The sequence below is a fragment of the Oncorhynchus clarkii genome, chromosome 25, assembly GCF_045791955.1.
Source record: "Oncorhynchus clarkii lewisi isolate Uvic-CL-2024 chromosome 25, UVic_Ocla_1.0, whole genome shotgun sequence".
In the NCBI taxonomy this organism is placed as follows: domain Eukaryota; kingdom Metazoa; phylum Chordata; class Actinopteri; order Salmoniformes; family Salmonidae; genus Oncorhynchus; species Oncorhynchus clarkii.
The window spans coordinates 1,125,755-1,144,236 of record NC_092171.1 but is presented as its reverse complement, the minus strand read 5'-3'; the positions used below and the strand labels follow the sequence as shown (position 1 = coordinate 1,144,236).

The 18,482-nt window shown below is 40.9% G+C and overlaps 1 protein-coding gene across 1 annotated transcript; it reads right to left on the bottom strand.

Annotated features, from left to right (window-relative positions):
• Positions 1 to 1,747: 1,747 nt before the first annotated feature.
• LOC139383812 (protein odd-skipped-related 1-like) lies at positions 1,748 to 10,050 on the bottom strand. Its single transcript, XM_071128382.1, has 3 exons — positions 9,801 to 10,050; positions 3,461 to 4,201; positions 1,748 to 2,647 (listed from the first exon to the last, which is right to left on the bottom strand). The coding sequence occupies exons 2-3, from the start codon at positions 4,159 to 4,161 to the stop codon at positions 2,515 to 2,517; spliced, it is 834 nt and encodes a 277-aa protein (XP_070984483.1). The 5' UTR covers positions 4,162 to 4,201; positions 9,801 to 10,050; the 3' UTR covers positions 1,748 to 2,514.
• Between the last annotated feature and the right edge of the window lie 8,432 nt (positions 10,051 to 18,482).

The following is an 18,482-nucleotide window of genomic DNA, read 5'->3' as shown; positions in this document are numbered from 1 at the left end:
AACGTACTGTAGGCTTCTCTGGATTATACGAGCTAGGGTTTAATTATCTTATTTCAGAAACAGGGGCAATTTAGGTATGCTTTGCAGTGCAATCGGATCTGATTTCATATTCCACCAGACCATACAGCTTTCATAGGCTACACAGTCTCTAAATATTATTATTATTCATATTTTATTTACCCCTTTTTCTCCCCAATTTCGTGGTATCCAATTGGTAGTTACAGTCTTGTCCCATCGCTGGAACTCCCGTACGGACTTGGGAGAGACGAAGGTCGAGAGCCGTGCGTTCCCCGAAACACAACCCAGCTAAGCCTCACTGCTTCTTGACACAATGCCCTCTTAACCAGGAGGCCAGCTGCACCAATGTGTCGGGGCAAACACCGTACACCTGGCGACCATGGCAGCGTGCATTGCGCCCGCCCACCACATGAGTCGCTAGTGAGCAATGGGACAAGAACATCCCTGCCTGCCAAACCCTCCCCTAACAGACGACGCTGGGCCAATTCTGCGCCGCCCCATGGGTCTCTCGGTTCGGGCCGGCCGCAACATTATTTTACTTATTTAACTAGGCAAATCAGCTAAGAACAATTTCTTATTTTCAATGACAGGCTACCCCAGCCAAACGCTCCCCTTACCCCAGCCAAACCCTCCCCTAACCCGGGCAACGCTGGGCCAATTATACACCGCCCTATGGGATTCCTGATCACAGCCGGTTGTGATTCAGCCATGGACCAAACCAGGGTCTGTACTGACGCCTCTAGCACTGAGATGTAGTACCTCAGACTGCTGCACCACTCGGGAGCCCCTTTACATGCCTTTCAACTTACAAAAATGCTTAGCCGTCTAACCAAATATATGAAAACTGTTTCAGATGACAAATGTTGTTCTGCAGAAACAGTTATGGTAGGTTACAGGTTGTCTTTCTCCTCTAACATTGATGGTCCTGTTTTGAAATGATCTAACAACATTCTTTTTAAAACTATGCCAAGATACTAATTTGATACTGTCCGAATGTTTCTTGAAAGGTTCCATTACATTTGGGGGAACGTTTGTTATTGACTGGGGTGTGGTATCATATAGTCATTGGGTGTCATGCATTTGATCTCTACAATGGGGAGAATTTGGAAGAATAAGATAATCTATTGAGGTGTCATTAGTATCATGTGACCGATCTCTTAACGTCGTTCATTATGACTTTCACATGCATAGTGTGAAGTGACAACTTGTGAGAGCTTCAAAAGGGAAGACAGTGACAGGGTGCAAGGTATTGACTAATGTTTGTACCTGTCCTTTCATGTTCACAATATACATGTCTGATGATCCTGTTAACACCTAATGTTGACAGTGAGGTTAGCTACCTGCCACCAAAATCACGCTGCCAAGTGTTAAACCAACTCCTAAAATGTTGCGATTCAGATTAGGACCACTGCTACACCTCACAACACACACGCACGCACACTCACACAGATACATTATGTAATCAATCTATAGTAGGTTCAAGGTACTTGCTGAAAATGTCTCTATACTCTTTATGTAATGTGCCTATTAGTTGTTTCAATTCAAGGGAATCTACTTCAGAAACAAGGAAATCCCAATTAAATGAATGTGTCAACTACAGGAATTTGGTAAACAAAACATGTTTGCAACTGATTTCCATTGAAATACCTCAAAAGATGTTATGTAAATTAAAAGGGCAAAGTATTTGATAGTATTTCTCTCACAACAAACCAGAATCAATTATACAATATTTATTTTGTTTAGAAAATGACTATTTATTTAAAAAAATAAGTTTAAGGAATCCAGTGATATATGTAAATAATCAATAATCAGGTTAAAGTGCAAAAATACAATTATACAAAAAGATATCTGTACAAAAATAACATTGGAATGTGAGCTTCGAAAGAAGAATAAGGTAGATATGCTGACATGGCTTTAACCAAATGAGCAAATTTTAAAAAGACTGCGTTAGACACGTAATGTCCCTTAAACAATGTGGGGATCAAAAGTGAGAGTCTCTCGGAATGTCTGAGAGGTCAAGTTTGTCAGAAAGATCTGGATCACATTCCATACATCCATGATGTATGATCCATTCGCCCCACTGGGTTTCATCATGCCCAACCAATACACAGGCTCTTAAGTCCTTTAGCCCAATTATCTCTTAACTAAACGTGGAAAAACAACTTAGTTTATAGTCCAAGGTGCTCCTGGAAATTGTCTGGATACATCATAGAGATCCAGGATTTTCAAATATCTGTGAAGAATCGTTCCCCACGATGAGCTCAAGATGTTGGTGAACATTTCACTTTTTCAGTCAGAACACTTCAGTTCAGTTCAAGTTCAGAGATGTTATGTTAAAGATCTGTTGATGTGCCCTTGAGCAAGGCACTTAAACCTAATTGCTCCTGTTAATCACTCTGGATATGAGTGTCTGCTAAATGCCTAAATTTGCTTTAAAAATTTTATTTGCTTTTATTCTTTCCAGTGTCCCCTATTCCTATTTTTTAGTCATTGATATCACTTCATCTTGGATGGCTTTAGTTCCTTGACCTGCATGTGCAACGTTTTATGGACGGCTAGAGTTCTGGACTGACAAAATCCCTTTCCACACTCCTGGCACTTGAAAGGTTTCTCCTTGGAATGGATGTACCTGCAGGGCAGAACAGAACAAAAAGAGTGTCAGGTCTGAGTAACAAAACATAACAAACACACAAAGACAACTATCAATCTAAAGCCACAAATGAATAAGAAACAACATAGAAATAAGAAAGAGAAAAAGGAGGTGAACGTTCTAGTGATATATTGTTCTAAAAAGGTATGAATTAGAACGTATGACTCTCATACTCAACACGTATGCAAAATGTTGATGTTGTTTATATCACTTACAGCTATAATTCAAATCAATATCAACAGTGCCAATGTCAATTCAAAGGCATTCCGATGTATTAGCTTTAGATTGCCCCCGCTAAACTCTTTAATATATACATGATATCGCTTCAGGCCTTTGTTGCAGCTTTTCACACTATTTAACCAGATTTTTACCCGATTTAATTCACATAGTGGATTGTTACTGGATTTTTTCACATACTGATCATGTTAATGGCCTATCGCTCTAAATGGATTAACGGTCCAATACATGATATGGTTGGGGAAAATTCCATTCAGGGCTATTCCATGTCTTGAATTAGAATTAATTCAAATGGAATTGGACTCAACCCTGATGCATTACACTGTCAGAGACTCAACATGATTAATCAGTAGTGTATACGACAATTTAGGAAGCAATTGCTCATATTTTGTATTAATATCCTATGCTGTTCTTATGTAGAAGGTTCTGTGGCCAATTAATAAAGTTTCCAATACAATTTTATTCATTAATTTACAACATTTTCGCAGCCATCTATCTCCATACTCCTCGTTCATTAAATTGAGCTTCATTGTAATAGAAAAGTGCGGGTCTCACCTATGGTCTCGGAGGTGGTCCTGCCTCCGGAAGGCCTTGTGGCAGATGTCGCAGGTGTACGGCCTCTCGTCCGTGTGCGTCCGCTCGTGGATAAGCAGGTTGTAGGACTTGGTGAAGTGGCGGCCGCAGAACTTGCACACAAACTCCTTCTTGGTCTTGGAGGGCAGGCGGCCGCGGCTGGGCTTGCGCTCGGGCGATGACAGCTTGGCTATGTCCATGAGACAGCCTAGCCCGCCATGGTGAGGGGAAGTGGTGGCGACTGCCCCCATTATGCTCAAGTCCTCTGCCTTCAGTGGGTCTTCCTGGGTGGCTGCAGCAGCCAAGTTGGCGAAGTCGAAGCGTGGCTGAGGCTTGTTCTTGGAGCCCTGGAAGAGACCCATGGCGGTAGCTGCGGCGTCGGCCGCAGCGGCCTGGTCCTTGGACTGGACCAGGTGGGGAAAGATGGGGATGGAAGGTATGCCGGGGAAGCGGCCGTCCATCAGGGCTGGGAGCTTGGAGAAAGTGCAGCGGGGAAGAGCGAAGGGAGGGTAGCCCAGGGTCCACTGGTGGAGGTGGACGGCATGCAGGGCGCTGAAGCTATAGATGCCAGGGACCTGATCCGTGGGTAGCTGGAAGCCATTGGAGGTCTGGAGAAAGGAGTAGTTTGCGAGCTGCAGGGAGGGGTGGAGGGGAACCGGGGCTGGAAGAGTCTTGCTGCCCATGGTTGGTGTCGCTACTGATCACCAGATCACGGGATTCTCTCTGGAAAAGCAACACCACAAAAAAGTCAGGTCATTTTGACAACACATACAGTATAACTCATCATGTGTTATTGTTTTACAAACCAATGATACATTGTTAACAACAGTATCTTCTACTATATTAAAAATACAAATAAGGACAATAATGATCATACTTTTTCATCACGAACCAGGAAGCGTAATTGTGATATTTAATGAGGATCAAATAACATTTCTAACTAAGTATTTCCTGCTACCCCCTCTTTTTGAGTCATCCTGGCGTATTTCCCCCACACCCTAGCACAACCACAATGCCAAAGCAATACACAAGCGGCTCGGCTTGATTATCTAGTTGCTTTTCAAGAGGCCTCATATCAGTGGATTAAGTTGATGCATGTGAATGTATCCCTTTACCACTGAGACAAAGGGGAAGACAGTGATAAGAGCTGTCTGAACCAGACCTCCGTGCAACAGGAGCTACCAGCTCAACACATGGTTCGATACACACACACACACACTATGAATCACGTATTGTCCTCAAGGCACACGATGAGTGAGGACAGCCTGCATGTGTGGGTTTGTGTGTGTACACACATGCGCGTGTGTGGCACATGTGTACAGGTCAGAGAAGAGAAGGTGTGCACTGCACTCCCAGTGCTGACACACAGACACTGGTGTGCGTTTGGTGTGGGTGTTTCCCATTCCCAGAAAACATGCCGGGGGCTGTTAAGACAGGGTAAATAGAATGACACCATTCACTGAGGTGAAATGCCTCCGTGAGCAGGGCTCTAAAGTGTGACCATATGCTCCTAAATATTTTGCACCAGTGCGACTAGATTATAATTGTCGTAATGATGAGGCTTAGCTGTACCACTGTTTCTGAGTGCCCTGGATAAATAAAAGTGAGCATAGATTTGTGACCGTGGATGTTGCACTATTACTACAGACAAAACCGCTTGTCCCTAGCCCAAACCATTGAAAAGTTGTGACTACAGTATATTACCAGCACTACGTTTTTTTCCAGCTGCAGCTGGATGCATCTCCATTGGCAGGCCATAGTTTACATTAATAAATCATGTCGCGGGCCGTTAACACCTTGTTTACTAACATTGCCTTATTAGCTAGCTAGCTAACAACCTGGTAACTTTACCAGTGTATCCAAACATTTGGGGGTACAGAAACAATGGTAAAGGGACAGCTTCTTCAGGAGATCAATGCATAGTCTCACGTCAGATGGCGTCATTCTTACACGACACGCAGGCGCCATTTGTCTAACCAAACATGGAACTAAATAAGGATTTAGATCATCCGCCTAACAGTAGGTATGACGCACTGGCTACTACGGCAAACCATGCTTGATCAGCTGAGCAAATTTGCTCCAGCTAGCAGCCTAGTGATATCATGTTTTGAATGGCCAATACGGTAGCTAGTTTGCCAGCTTGTTGATGAAGTTGTACGGCACCAAAGTTATGGGACTGTTCTCAGAAATCAGCAGGTATTTGACTCTGACAGCTGGCACTGTGCCTATTTTGTAACAGTTGGCAAAACACGATAACGTCACAGCTAGAGCAGTCAGCTGTGCAGCAAAAAATTGGTGAATTAATCTCGGCAGAACAGAAACAGTCTTATCATGAAAAACTCGCGTGTGCTGTTATTAGCTATAATTTCACTACACTAGCTACAGGGAGCATTGAGTGTGTGAACTGACGTTGTTAGCACAGCTTTCATTTCATATGGATTAATTTGAGGCTGGTTCAGCCAGCAAGCAGACACATGCTAGTTAATTTTCTTGCACATTTCGTTTTTCAAAAATACTGATTCGAGAACCACAAAACACCTTAGCTACATGTAGAATTATGTGGTGAAGACTTGCTCATGAAAAAAAAACACAATTTTAGCTTTTAAAATTAACAAACGTCTTTACAGGGTTATATATTAGTTTCTAGTGGACACCATGTACTTCAAAAGTACCTCAAATTCATATAGGCCCAATAAAGGCTGTAAAAATGTTAGTTTCTGGTGCTCCTACATTTTATGTGGTGCTCTTAAGTGTTTTAAATTGGGAGCACCAGTGCTACCAATTCATGTTTTTAATGTATAGCCTTGTCTGTGAATCTGTTTAAACAGGTTTTGATAAGAGGAAATAACAAAGCACAATAATGCCTCTGTTTCTGTGCCTATTTGATGGTCAGGATATGACACAGTTATCCTGTGTCTTTTCTGTCTTAGTCTAAACAGAGCTGGCATGCCGCACCATTGTGATATGATTTAGCTTTCCACCAAAAAAGCATTTACCCCTAAGCAATGCCATTTGCTTTGTTTGATTTTGTTAGTCATATAGGATTTGTGTGTAATCCCCATTTTTTTACTGCTCTGCAAATATGACTTCGTCATAATTCTACTACTGGTTGATATTATTAATATTATTGTTAAAAGTGGTCATGGGTTATCTACTTTAGTCATACATACTGTGTTATAATAACATAAGGAAACCACAAGATATGGCCTAATCAAGATATAGATAATAATAGTCTCCATGGATATAGATAGGCATATTAGAGAAAAGGACCTCTTGATCATATTGGTGAACATAGGCCTAAAATGTTGCTAAATAAAAGTCGGGAGTGAGTGAGAGCCATGGTTGCGCTGCAGTAAATAAGAGTGAAATAGTCCTAATTCGAATTACCGAAGTTCAAACGTCCCCCGGGATTTCTCCTTTCTGATCATGACGCAGAAGTAATTGACTTTTACTTAGAGGTCATTAGGGGAGATCAGCGGTTGCTCCCGAGCCGTCTCGTATCCTTAATAACCCTTTGATGTCTACATACCATCTCAACGACTCAACAATCAAGCTGAACACTGCCACGTCCCATTCCCCGTTGGTCGTGACTGGCCAACTGTTAAATTCCGCGCCTCGGCCGAAAGCGGACGTGTTGTGAGATTTGAACATACAAGATAACGCAAAGCATGATCGAATTGTCCCACACACATATCACGCAGGTATATTATTGTTAGTATGTTTCAGACATGTGCTCTCTACTCTAATTATAAATATATAGAGGTTAGACTACTAGGACAGTTGAAAACAAGATCCCACATCCTATGGATTAAAGCTGACCCGAGGTAAACCTAAATTACATATTGCCAAGACGTTGTTGGCTAATTAGGAGAATTTTGCATTGGTGTTGACAAGAAAAATCAAACCAGCATTCCCATTTCGGTCCCCACACGCCAAAATGGATGAAAATCAGCGCAGCTTTTCCTTGCCACAAGTTTATCTAAACTGAGGTGATGAAATAGTTAATGGGCTCACTTTATGTTGTATCCATATATGCGCGCTCTTGTAGCCGACAGACATGGGCCTTAAATATAACATTAGGCATACATTTAATTTCAGGATTTAGAGGGAGCTTGCATCTTTCAGGTTGTACATAAACAAAGAGACGAATATAGGCTACAGTAAGCATTACATTGTAATGCACTAGTTTAGGATTAAAGAATGTGGGAATATTTTTTATATATCATTATTATATATTTTTTATTGAACCTTTATTTAACTAGGCAAGTCAGTAAAGAACAAATTCTTATTTACAATTATGGCCTACCCCGGCCAAACCCTAACCCGGACGACGCTGGGCCAATTGTGCATATGGGACTCCCAATCACGGACGGATGTGATGCAGCCAGGATCGAACCAGGGTCTGTAGTTACGCCTCTAGCACTGAGATGCAATGCCTAAGACTGCTGCGCCACTCGGGAGCAAATACACTCGGGAAACTACAGGCTACGACTCAGTCAAACTAAATCCTTATAGCCCTAACCTCACTACTGTGGCTAGGATAGGCTTTCTGTCATATGCCTACATATATTTTTGGTAAACCAAACTGCATGCAAACTTGGATGATTTAATTGTATTAGCTCTCCTGTTTAAAAGTGGATTAAAGTAGACTACAACGTATATTTCTTAGAAACATATAGTGTTCAATTCTTATTGATGGAATGGTGACCGTGTGTGTACTCGCTGGGCACACACTGGTTGAATCAACGTTGTTTCCACGTAATTTCACGTTCAACCAACGGGGAATAGATGTTGAATTGACGTCTGTGCCCAATTGGTTTTGGAGAGCAACTTCAGAGTTCTTATGTTAATGCAGATCCTTTGGTTAATTGTGCAGCAATTACCGCGAATGCGCATGTTTTTAGCCGTGTGTTGATGCAGAACATGAGAGGATATGGGCACTTGAGCGCAATAAAATAAAAAAAGCAACTGATGTGTGAACCTAAGCAACGTGGGAAAAAGGTCTCTGAAAATAACAATTAAAAAATGAATAGGCCTAAGAAGGATCCCAATTTAAGACAATTGTTCCAAATCATATTTCATACCATAAACCCGTGAATTTGTTTATAGCAATTAGCACAAACATGTGGTCACTGTTTTAATGCAGATGATTGTAATTCCAGACAAAATACCGTGTTTTAATATGAGATGTATAGATTCCTACAGCAGAAAACACTGATAGATAGTGTGTTCAAGTAAAAAACTATAACGCTTATCCATGTAAATTAGCCTACAGTAAAAGGACGACTTTCGTTATATTCCATCACAGTGGTTTAACTCTAAATATGTGATTATTAATAGCATGAAATTCCCCTACAACTAAAACAGCTGACAGTTGATAGATATCAAAAAAATTATGAAATGTACGCCGACACTAGCTTTTGTTTTTTGATGGGCTATTGAAATTCGTTGAAGTAAGTACTATAAGAGACTGCTAAAACAAATAACAACGATAGCCTGATGGTCATAATCATCCTAACCATTCCAGCTATATTAGAGTAAATCAATATATTACTAATATTTGGAAGTAGGCTTACCTTATGCTACAAATTAATGGAAAAAAATATGATACATTATAGACAACAGAAACATGCATTCACTACGACTTTCATACTGGTTTGGATCAATTAAATTGGGGAAAACCCTCAAAATCAATAGCCATCCTCGTCATCAAACACAGGAATCTTTCTTATGTTGACTCAGACCATGTAATGTATAATGCAATTCATCGAAATGTATGTTTTGCATGGAATTATTTCTTTATTTTCACATAGATCCTTGTTGATTTTACTCCATCAACTTCACATCGTGCTGGAATGTGTTTACTCCTGAAAGATCGGTCAGTGCTATCCAGAGTGCTTGGGACGTTCATACCCTAACCTTAACCCCTGCCCTTATACTTAACCATAACCCCTTGCCTAAGGATCCCGTATAACACGTGAAAGATCCCACCTGTTTCACACTCGCATCTAACTCAGAAGGCACCCAGAACTGACTCCATGCAAGCTCGAGACACTGTCGACGATGTTTACTTCTAGTTCCTGCGTTAAAACATGCCAAAAGTCAAAAACGGAATATTAGGGGATATTGTCATAACACCTATATTTACTTTTAATGGAACAGTTATGTTACTAGAACTCAGCTCAGACCAGTTGCGCTAAAGTTGACAGCTTTGTTCATTCCCCCCGAAGAAGCCTGAACATAAACAACGTTTAAACGTCATATTATGACAGATGGCTCATAGAAAAATTACAGACAAAATGTAATACAAGGAAATAGTTACCAGCTCAGATTGGTCGGCCCTTGGATCCGGAGGGGTCCTGGAGTTAAAAACTTGGGGACGGTCCGATGCAAAACGCCTTGGAAAAAAGTTTCAAGTAGTTCAGAGAAAGTTTTTGACTTCGCAAGACAACTTGCCCCGCATGTTCACACCGAGCTCAGAATGTAAGCGCGTGTAGTTCACAGCTGTCCCAAATAGTTGTGTGCAGGACTTCTATAGTGACTCTGGGGAAGACGCCTTCTGTTACTGCCCTGCGGTCTGCACTCAAACCGCCTCTTTATTGCAACCAAACCCTTTACTCGCACATGCGCGTCATTTAGTCAGCCCCCATTCGAATTTGAGATAGCTCTTTACTGTAAACTCAATTCCCCCTTTTTTTGGAAGTAGGCTTACTTTATGCCACAAAGTGGTGGGGGGGCGAACATAGTTGTACGGGCGAACATAGCTGCAGCACAGTGTCAAACGTTATCTCCTTTTCTTAAAGAACTAAAACAAAACGTTGGTGTATGGCTTTAATGAGCTTAATGCATACAGCATTTTCCTATTTACAAACGAATCAAAGTATCAATTTGCCATTTTGTCTAGCCCATAACTGAAAATGGTTTATTTTTAACCAGCTTCTAGGCCTATAGACTTTATAAACAGGCATGTCATTAATATAATTATTAAGATATTATCCACATTATATTAATATTATTGTTATTATCAGCATCATCCTAGTTTTAATAACAATGCTTATACTTATTTCCATAGGGTTGGTATTATTAGTGGATGCAACAACATGTGGATTTAACCTCATGCACCTAAAGCATACGATCTGTAATCTGAAGGGCAAAAATCGCCAAAACAAATAATTTCGATTATTATATTCATTGGAATAAAAGCAAATTGCTCTTTTAAAAATAAATAATTCCATTAGGCCTCAGAGCCTTCCTGTTTAAAATAAGCTTCTGTACAAGGTGGAAGGGACTAACAAATCAACTCCCTCTTTCTCCTAATTAAAGTAAATATGCAACTGTCACTTTAACTTGAGATCGGGAGGGAAATAAAGAGCATTAGTGTATTTACCCCCCCCCCCCCCCCCACACACACACCATTATTCAATTAAGACGGATCTCAACCTGTGTTCAATTTCAAATGCAGGATAAAATATCTTCTTTATACGGAAGAAAGAGCAGTTGAGATGAGGTATTTCTAGGCTGTTTATGTACTAAAGTAAATATCTGAAGTTAAACTCAAATTAAGCAAGGCAGGGAAGGAGAATTTACGAAACTGGAAACATTAGGCCCTCTGAGATGTATGACTTTGTTGAATAATCACTAAGTGAGCTATTTAAAAAATCGAATGAATACATTTACCTAATACATTTGATTAATATAAAACACTCATTGTCCAAGTTACAGCACAAATGCAGCTCACTGTAGGTCTTCACCGTTATCGTTGTTATATTGACAAGGTGTTCGTGCTCCTGTGGTCAAGCTGTTTTTTCTTCTTGCATTTGGAAGGCATTTGATCCCTCTTAAAAGTGAGGATAAGCAACACCTTGCGGTGGTGCTATAGTGTACAAAACCCGCCACCTGCTGGACATAACTTTATCGTCTCCTGCATCGCCCTGTGTTCCTCCTTCACAAACAAATGAGGGGTAAGGCCAGAGCCCTAACCCCATGCCATGCATTGTCTAATATCGACCCAAATAACTTACCTTTGTTGTAGGTATTATTATCAGATTTCAGTAATATTGTTACAGAAAAGTAGCCTACTGTGAACTAAAACGTTTGGAAATACACTACATGGACAATAGTAGGTGAATACCTGCTCGTCGAACATCTCATTCTAAAATCACGGGCATTGATATGGAGTTGGTAACCCCTTTACTGCTATAACAGCCTCCACACTTCTGGGAAGGCTTTCCACTAGCAGCATTAGTGAGGTCGGGCACTGATGTTGGGCAATTAGGCCCGACTTCGCAGTCGCCATTCCAATTCCTCCCAAAGGTGTTCGATGAAGATAAGATCTCTGTGCAGGTTATTCCACATCGATCTCGACAAACCATTTCTGTATGGATCTCTCTTTGTGCACGGGGGCATTGTCATGCGGAAACAGAAGAGGGCCTTCCCCAAACTGTTGCCGCAAAGTTGGAAGCACAGAATCAACTACAATGTCATTGTATACTCTGGCGTTAAGATTTCCCTTCACTGGAACAAAGGGGCCATGCCCAAACCATGAAAAACAGCCCTCGACCGCTATTCCTCCTCCATCAATCTTGACAGTTGGCACTATGCATTGGGGCAGGTAGCGTTCTCCTGGCATCCACCAAAAACCCAGATGGGGAAGCGTGATTCATCACTCCAAAGAACACGTTTCCCCTGCTCCAGAGTCCAATGGCTGCGAGCTCTACACCACTCGAGCCGACGCATGGCATTGTGTATGGTGATCTTAGGTTTGTGTGCGGATGCTTGGTCATGGAAACCCATTTCATGAAGCTCCCAACGAACAGTTCTTCTGCTGACGTTGTTTGGAACTCATAGTGAGTGTCACAACCGAAGACAGACGATTTTTACGAGCTTCAGCACTCAGTGATCCTGATCTGTGAGCTTGTGTGGCCTCCCTCTTCATGGCTGAGCCATTGTTGCTCCTAGACGTTTCTAATTCACAATAACAGCACTTACAAATGACCAGGGCAGCTCTAGCAGGGCATACATTTGATTAACTGACTTGTTGGGAAGTCGGTGCCATGTTGAAAGTCACTGAGCCCTACAGTACGGGCCATTCTACTGCCAGTGTTTGTCTATGGCGATTGCACGGCTGTGTGCTCGATTTCATACACCGGTCAGCAACGGGTGTGGCTGAAATAGCTCAATCCACTAATTTGAAGGGGTGCCCACATACTTTTAGTTTATATACAGTGCCTTCAAATCAAATCAAATCAAATTTATTTATATAGCCCTTCGTACATCAGCTGATATCTCAAAGTGCTGTACAGAAACCCAGCCTAAAACCCCAAACAGCAAGCAATGCAGGTGTAGAAGCACGGTGGCTAGGAAAAACTCCCTAGAAAGGCCAAAACCTAGGAAGAAACCTAGAGAGGAACCAGGCTATGTGGGGTGGCCAGTCCTCTTCTGGCTGTGCCGGGTGGAGATTATAACAGAACATGGCCAAAATGTTCAAATGTTCATAAATGACCAGCATGGTCGAATAATATTAAGGCAGAACAGTTGAAACTGGAGCAGCAGCACAGCCAGGTGGACTGGGGACAGCAAGGAGTCATCATGTCAGGTAGTCCTGGGGCATGGTCCTAGGGCTCAGGTCCTCCGAGAGAGAGAAAGAGAGAAGGAGAGAATTAGAGAACGCACACCTAGATTCACACAGGACACCGAATAGGACAGGAGAAGTACTCCAGATATAACAAACTGACCCTAGCCCCCCGACACATAAACTACTACTGCAGCATAAATACTGGAGGCTGAGACAGGAGGGGTCAGGAGACACTGTGGCCCCATCCGAGGACACCCCCGGACAGGGCCAAACAGGAAGGATATAAGAAAATATTCATACCCTTTGACTTATTCCACATTTTGTTGTGTTACAAGCTGTATACAAAATATAGTTTTTCTCCCTCATTTACATACAATACCCCAATCGATGAAGTGAAAACATGTTTTTAGAAATGTTTTCACATTTATTGAAAATTAAATACATACATATTTAATTCACATAAATATTCACACCCCTGAGTCACTACTTTGTAAAAGCGACTTTTGGCAGCCATTACAGCAATCTTACTGGGTAAGTCTCTAAGGTTGTGTCTACACTTGTCACTTACATGCGGTTATTGTGCTGCTGAAAGGTGAATTCATCTCCTAGTTTCTGGTGGAAAGCAGACTGAACCTGGTTTTCCTCTAGGATTTTGCCCGTGGTTAGCTCCATTCCGTTTTTTTTTATCCTGAAAAACTCCCCAGTTGTTAACAATTACAAGCATACCCGTAACCCATAACATGATGCAGCCACAACCATGCTTACAAATATGGAGAGTGGTACTCACTAATGTGTTGTATTGGGTTTGCCCAAAACATAACCCTTTGTATTCAGGACCAAAAATGAGTTGCTTTGCCACATTTTTTGCAGTATTACTTTAGTGTCTTATTGCAAACTGGCTGCATGTTTTGGAATATAATATATATTTTTTCACTCTGTCAAATAGGCTAGTATTGCATTGTTGTTTATCCATACTCAAGTTTTCTCCTATCACAGGCATTACACTCTAACTGTTTTAAAGTCACCATTGGCCTCATTGTAAAATCCCTGAGCAGTTTTCTTCCTCTCCGGCAACTGAGTTAGGAAAGACACCTGTATCTTTGCAGTGACTGGCTGTATTGATACACCAGTGGTTTCCAACCAGGTACTAGGAGCCCTGATGATACTTGGCCTATCCATGTTAAACACTATTATTGCATACAGAGTCCATGCAACTTATTATGTGACTTGTTAAGCACATTTTTACTGCTGACCTTATTTAGGCTTGCCATAACAAAGGGGTTGAATACTTATTGACTCAAGACATATCAGCTTTTCATATTTTATTTGTTGTTGTACTTTTTACCCCTTTTTTGTGATAGGACTCAGGAGAGGCGAAGGTCGAGCACCATGCGTCCTCCAAATCTTGACCCCGCCAAGCTGTACTGCTTCTTGACACACTGCTCTCTTAACCCAGAAGCCAGCTACACTAATGTGTCGGAGAAAACACCATACAGCTGGTGACTGAAGTCAGCGTCCATGCACCCGTCCCACCACAAGGAGTCACTAGAGCACGATAGGACAAGGACATCCTGGCCGGCCAAACCCTCCCCTAACCAGGACGATACTTGGCCAATTGTGCACCACGTCATGGGTCTCCCGGTCGCGACCGGCTGCGACACTGCCTGGGATAGAACCCGGGTCAGTAGTGACGCCTCTAGCACTGCGATGCAGAGTCTTAGACCACTGCTCCACTTGGGGGGCCAGTTTTTCATTTTTTTTTAGTTAAACATAATTCCACTTTGACATTATGGGGTACTATGTGTAGGCCAGTGGAAAAATATCTAAATGTATCCATTTTAAATTCAGGCTGTAACACAACAATATGTGGAAAAAGTCAATGGGTATAAATACTTTCTGAAAATAAATTGGATATAACATTAATATGACAAGTTCATATGGTGAATGTAGCCTCTGGAGATCATGCACTTCAGAATAATATATTATATAATTATATAATGTTTTGTAAATATGTCATTATTTTGCTGGAGTAGTTGCTAAAGACAAACTATTAAAAAGTCCTATCATCTGGTGCACTGCATTTTGCTATTGTTTTTAAAAATGTTCATGATTGATAAACATATTTGAAGATGAAGGTTATACATGGTGATTGAAACTGCTCCTGAGTACTGTATCTTGTGAAAAGTTTATTTTAAGAGCATGTTTTGGCAAGACTCATCTAAATTGAATCACAGCGCCAAGTTCAAGAGCGCTGACCTCAATAATTAATCATCAATGCTGCCACAGAAGCACATGGAATAGTCCAAGTCTGTGTGTAATAAAAAAACACAGGCAATACATAATAGTTAGTCAAAAAATTTAAAGAATGGACTGGGTACAAGTGACTGCTAAGTGTTCAGCACTCTGTCCACGCTATACACACAGATGATTACACCACTAGACTGCCACTGGATTGACCCCCCTTCTCCCCTCCCTCTGAAATTATGTTTACAGATCACTTACATATTTTATTCCCACTATTTACATCACTTTGTGATAATCCAAACACTTAAGGCAAGGGAAATGTGGTCTCAATGTCATCTGAGTAAAATCCAGAGTCTACTACATGAGTGAGTAAAAGTAGAGTGTGTTGGAAGGCTTTTGTGGCAGGTAGCAAAGTTTGTGACCTTTGGATCAGTACAGGCAATATGACTGGAGCCTAGCTGTGGATTTAAGAGGAAAAAAACATACAGTATCCCCAGTAAAATGGTATTTCACCAGAATAATACATGAAAACTGATGAGATTGTCTATTCATGTAAGCCTATAGAGCTCCCAACCATATAATCCAGTGTTTATTAGTGGCTATAAGCAATACTATGTATTATACATAGCTCATAATTGTAAATGTGTTTATAATGCATTTGAGTGTTACCAACATTTTGTAACAACACAATTAAGTCACTGGTAATGATGAAAGTAGTGGATACAGTAGCTCATCCACAGTATTATGTTGCAGAGGTGGCAATATGTTTGGTTAGTGATACACTAGAGTTCAGAGTGTTGGTGGGTTGAATGTCATTAAACACAGGCACAGATTGGTCCATGCTATACATATGCATTCTGGTTTTCCAATGCATATACATTATTCTATAGAGGACAGAAAGCCTATGATAATTGATGACATGCAAAAAGGAACATCTGCAGATCTGTTCCTATTGGCTTTAGAAATAATCAAAAGGCCTAAAATATATGCAAAATGTCAGCTGTCCTCCAATTAATCTTAAGTCCATACACTCTTAGAAAAAGGTAGTATCTAGAACCATAGGAGAACCCCTAGAATAACCCTTTTTGTTCCATTTAGAACCCTTTTGGTTCCAGGTAGAATCCTTTTGGGTTCCATTTAAAACCCTTTCCACAGAGGGTTCTACATGGAACCAAAAGGTTTTTACCTGGAACCAAAAAGGATTCTCCTATGAGGACAGCAGAATAACCTTTTGGAACCCTTTTTTCTAAGAGCGTAGGCTTCTCATAGACGATGAATCAAACATGGGGCTCGCCCTGATAGGCTACATACTTTCTTTTGTTTGTCTTTGTTTACAGAAGCTGGAGGATGCAGACCTTAGCCATAACCTGACCAGTATGGTATGTAATTTCATAACACACAGTTTACAGCTGGAGTATTGCACTCAATTTTTTATGTAACATGTTGCAGCAGGGAATGATGTTTGACCTGTTTTTAAGGGGAGAGGAATTCACCTCCCCTTTAAAATGTTATTTTATTTGGATAGCTATGGTATATAGGTGAAGTGAGAGGGGAAGACAGATGCAGTATTTAAAGTTGAAGAGGTCGGCATGGGGATCAAACCCTGATCTCTCACGGGGCATGTGTAGTCCAGAATGTGCTGTGTTATACTGTTAGACCAAACTCCTGCACCGGGGTTTTGAACTATACGGTCTATTCTTGTCTATACTCCATCTCCATATGGTTATGGTTGATCTTACATCATTCCCTTTCTGACTGACATGAATCATGGTGAGCCGAAAGGAGGCTGAATTCATGACCTACGGTGTGATCGAAGCCAGGTCTCCAGCCCTGTTTGTGTCAAGCGAAACAGCGCATGTGTAGATAGCATTTAGCTAACAGCCAACCACTTGCAGCTTGTCTTGAGAACTAGCTAGACTTTTAACAAAATAAGTGGTTTGTATTTCCAGCATAAAACATTTTACCAATGCCTAAATCCAAACAGAGAGTTCAGCTATGTTTTGTCTGAGCAGTGGCTGTTGTGTCGTCTGTCAAAACCTTTAGATGCAGATTTATTTTTTTCTTATTCCATCTTGTTCTTGGGCAGCTCTGCTCAGAGTGCAGAAATGAATGTAATTGCATGTATGTATGTAAGGCAAGCAACGTAATTGGTTACATTTAGGTACGTAATTCCAAAAGGTTAGGGCTCAAGGTTTGGTTAAGTTTAGGTAAGAAATGTGACTGGTTCAGTTTAGGTTTGAGTTATATTGTTTGCAGAGACCCACCACCATCATTTACAAACAAGTGCAGGAACAGCACTTTTGACTGGAAATGAAAAGTAGCAGATTGTGCCTTCATTATGTGCCACACTGATGCTTTTGGAAATGTTTTTCCTTAATATTCTGCTTAGTCAAGTTCCACTGGCCAGCTAAAGTCTCTCATAAGTCACATTGCTTAATAACTATACGCTTCCCATACATTTGTGGGAACAAGTCATGATCAATGATCAATCATGCAATCAAGTATATGGGGAGTTTAACAACCAAGAAGTTGCCATGGCAACAGAGATAATTAAAAGCCTGTGGTCCTGTTTTCCCAGCACCTGCAGTTGAAGTCTGAAGTTTACATACACCTTAGCCAAATACATTTAAACTCAGTTTTTCAATTCTTGACATTTAATTCTCGTAAAAATTCCCTGTCTTAGGTCAGTCAGAGCAGCTCACATATTACTGCACCTGTACATAGCCCACCTATAATTTAGCCCAAACAACTACCTCTTTCCCTACTGTATTTATTTTATTTATTTATTTATTTTGCTCCTTTGCACCCCATTATTTTTATTTCAACTTTGCACATTCTTCCACTGCAAATCTACCATTCCAGTGTTTTACTTGCTATATTGTATTTACTTTGCCACCATGGCCTTTTTTTGCCTTTACCTCCCTTATCTCACCTCATTTGCTCACATCGTTTATAGACTTCTTATACTGTATTATTGACTGTATGTTTGTTTTACTCCATGTGTAACTCTGTGTAGTTGTATGTGTCGAACTGCTTTGCTTTATCTTGGCCAGGTCTCAATTGTAAATGAGAACTTCTTCTCAATTTGCCTACCTGTTTAAATAAAGGTGAAATAAATAAAACATAAAAATGAATAAAAAAAGTTAGGATCACCTGTGTGTGAAATGAATGTGAATGTCAGAATAA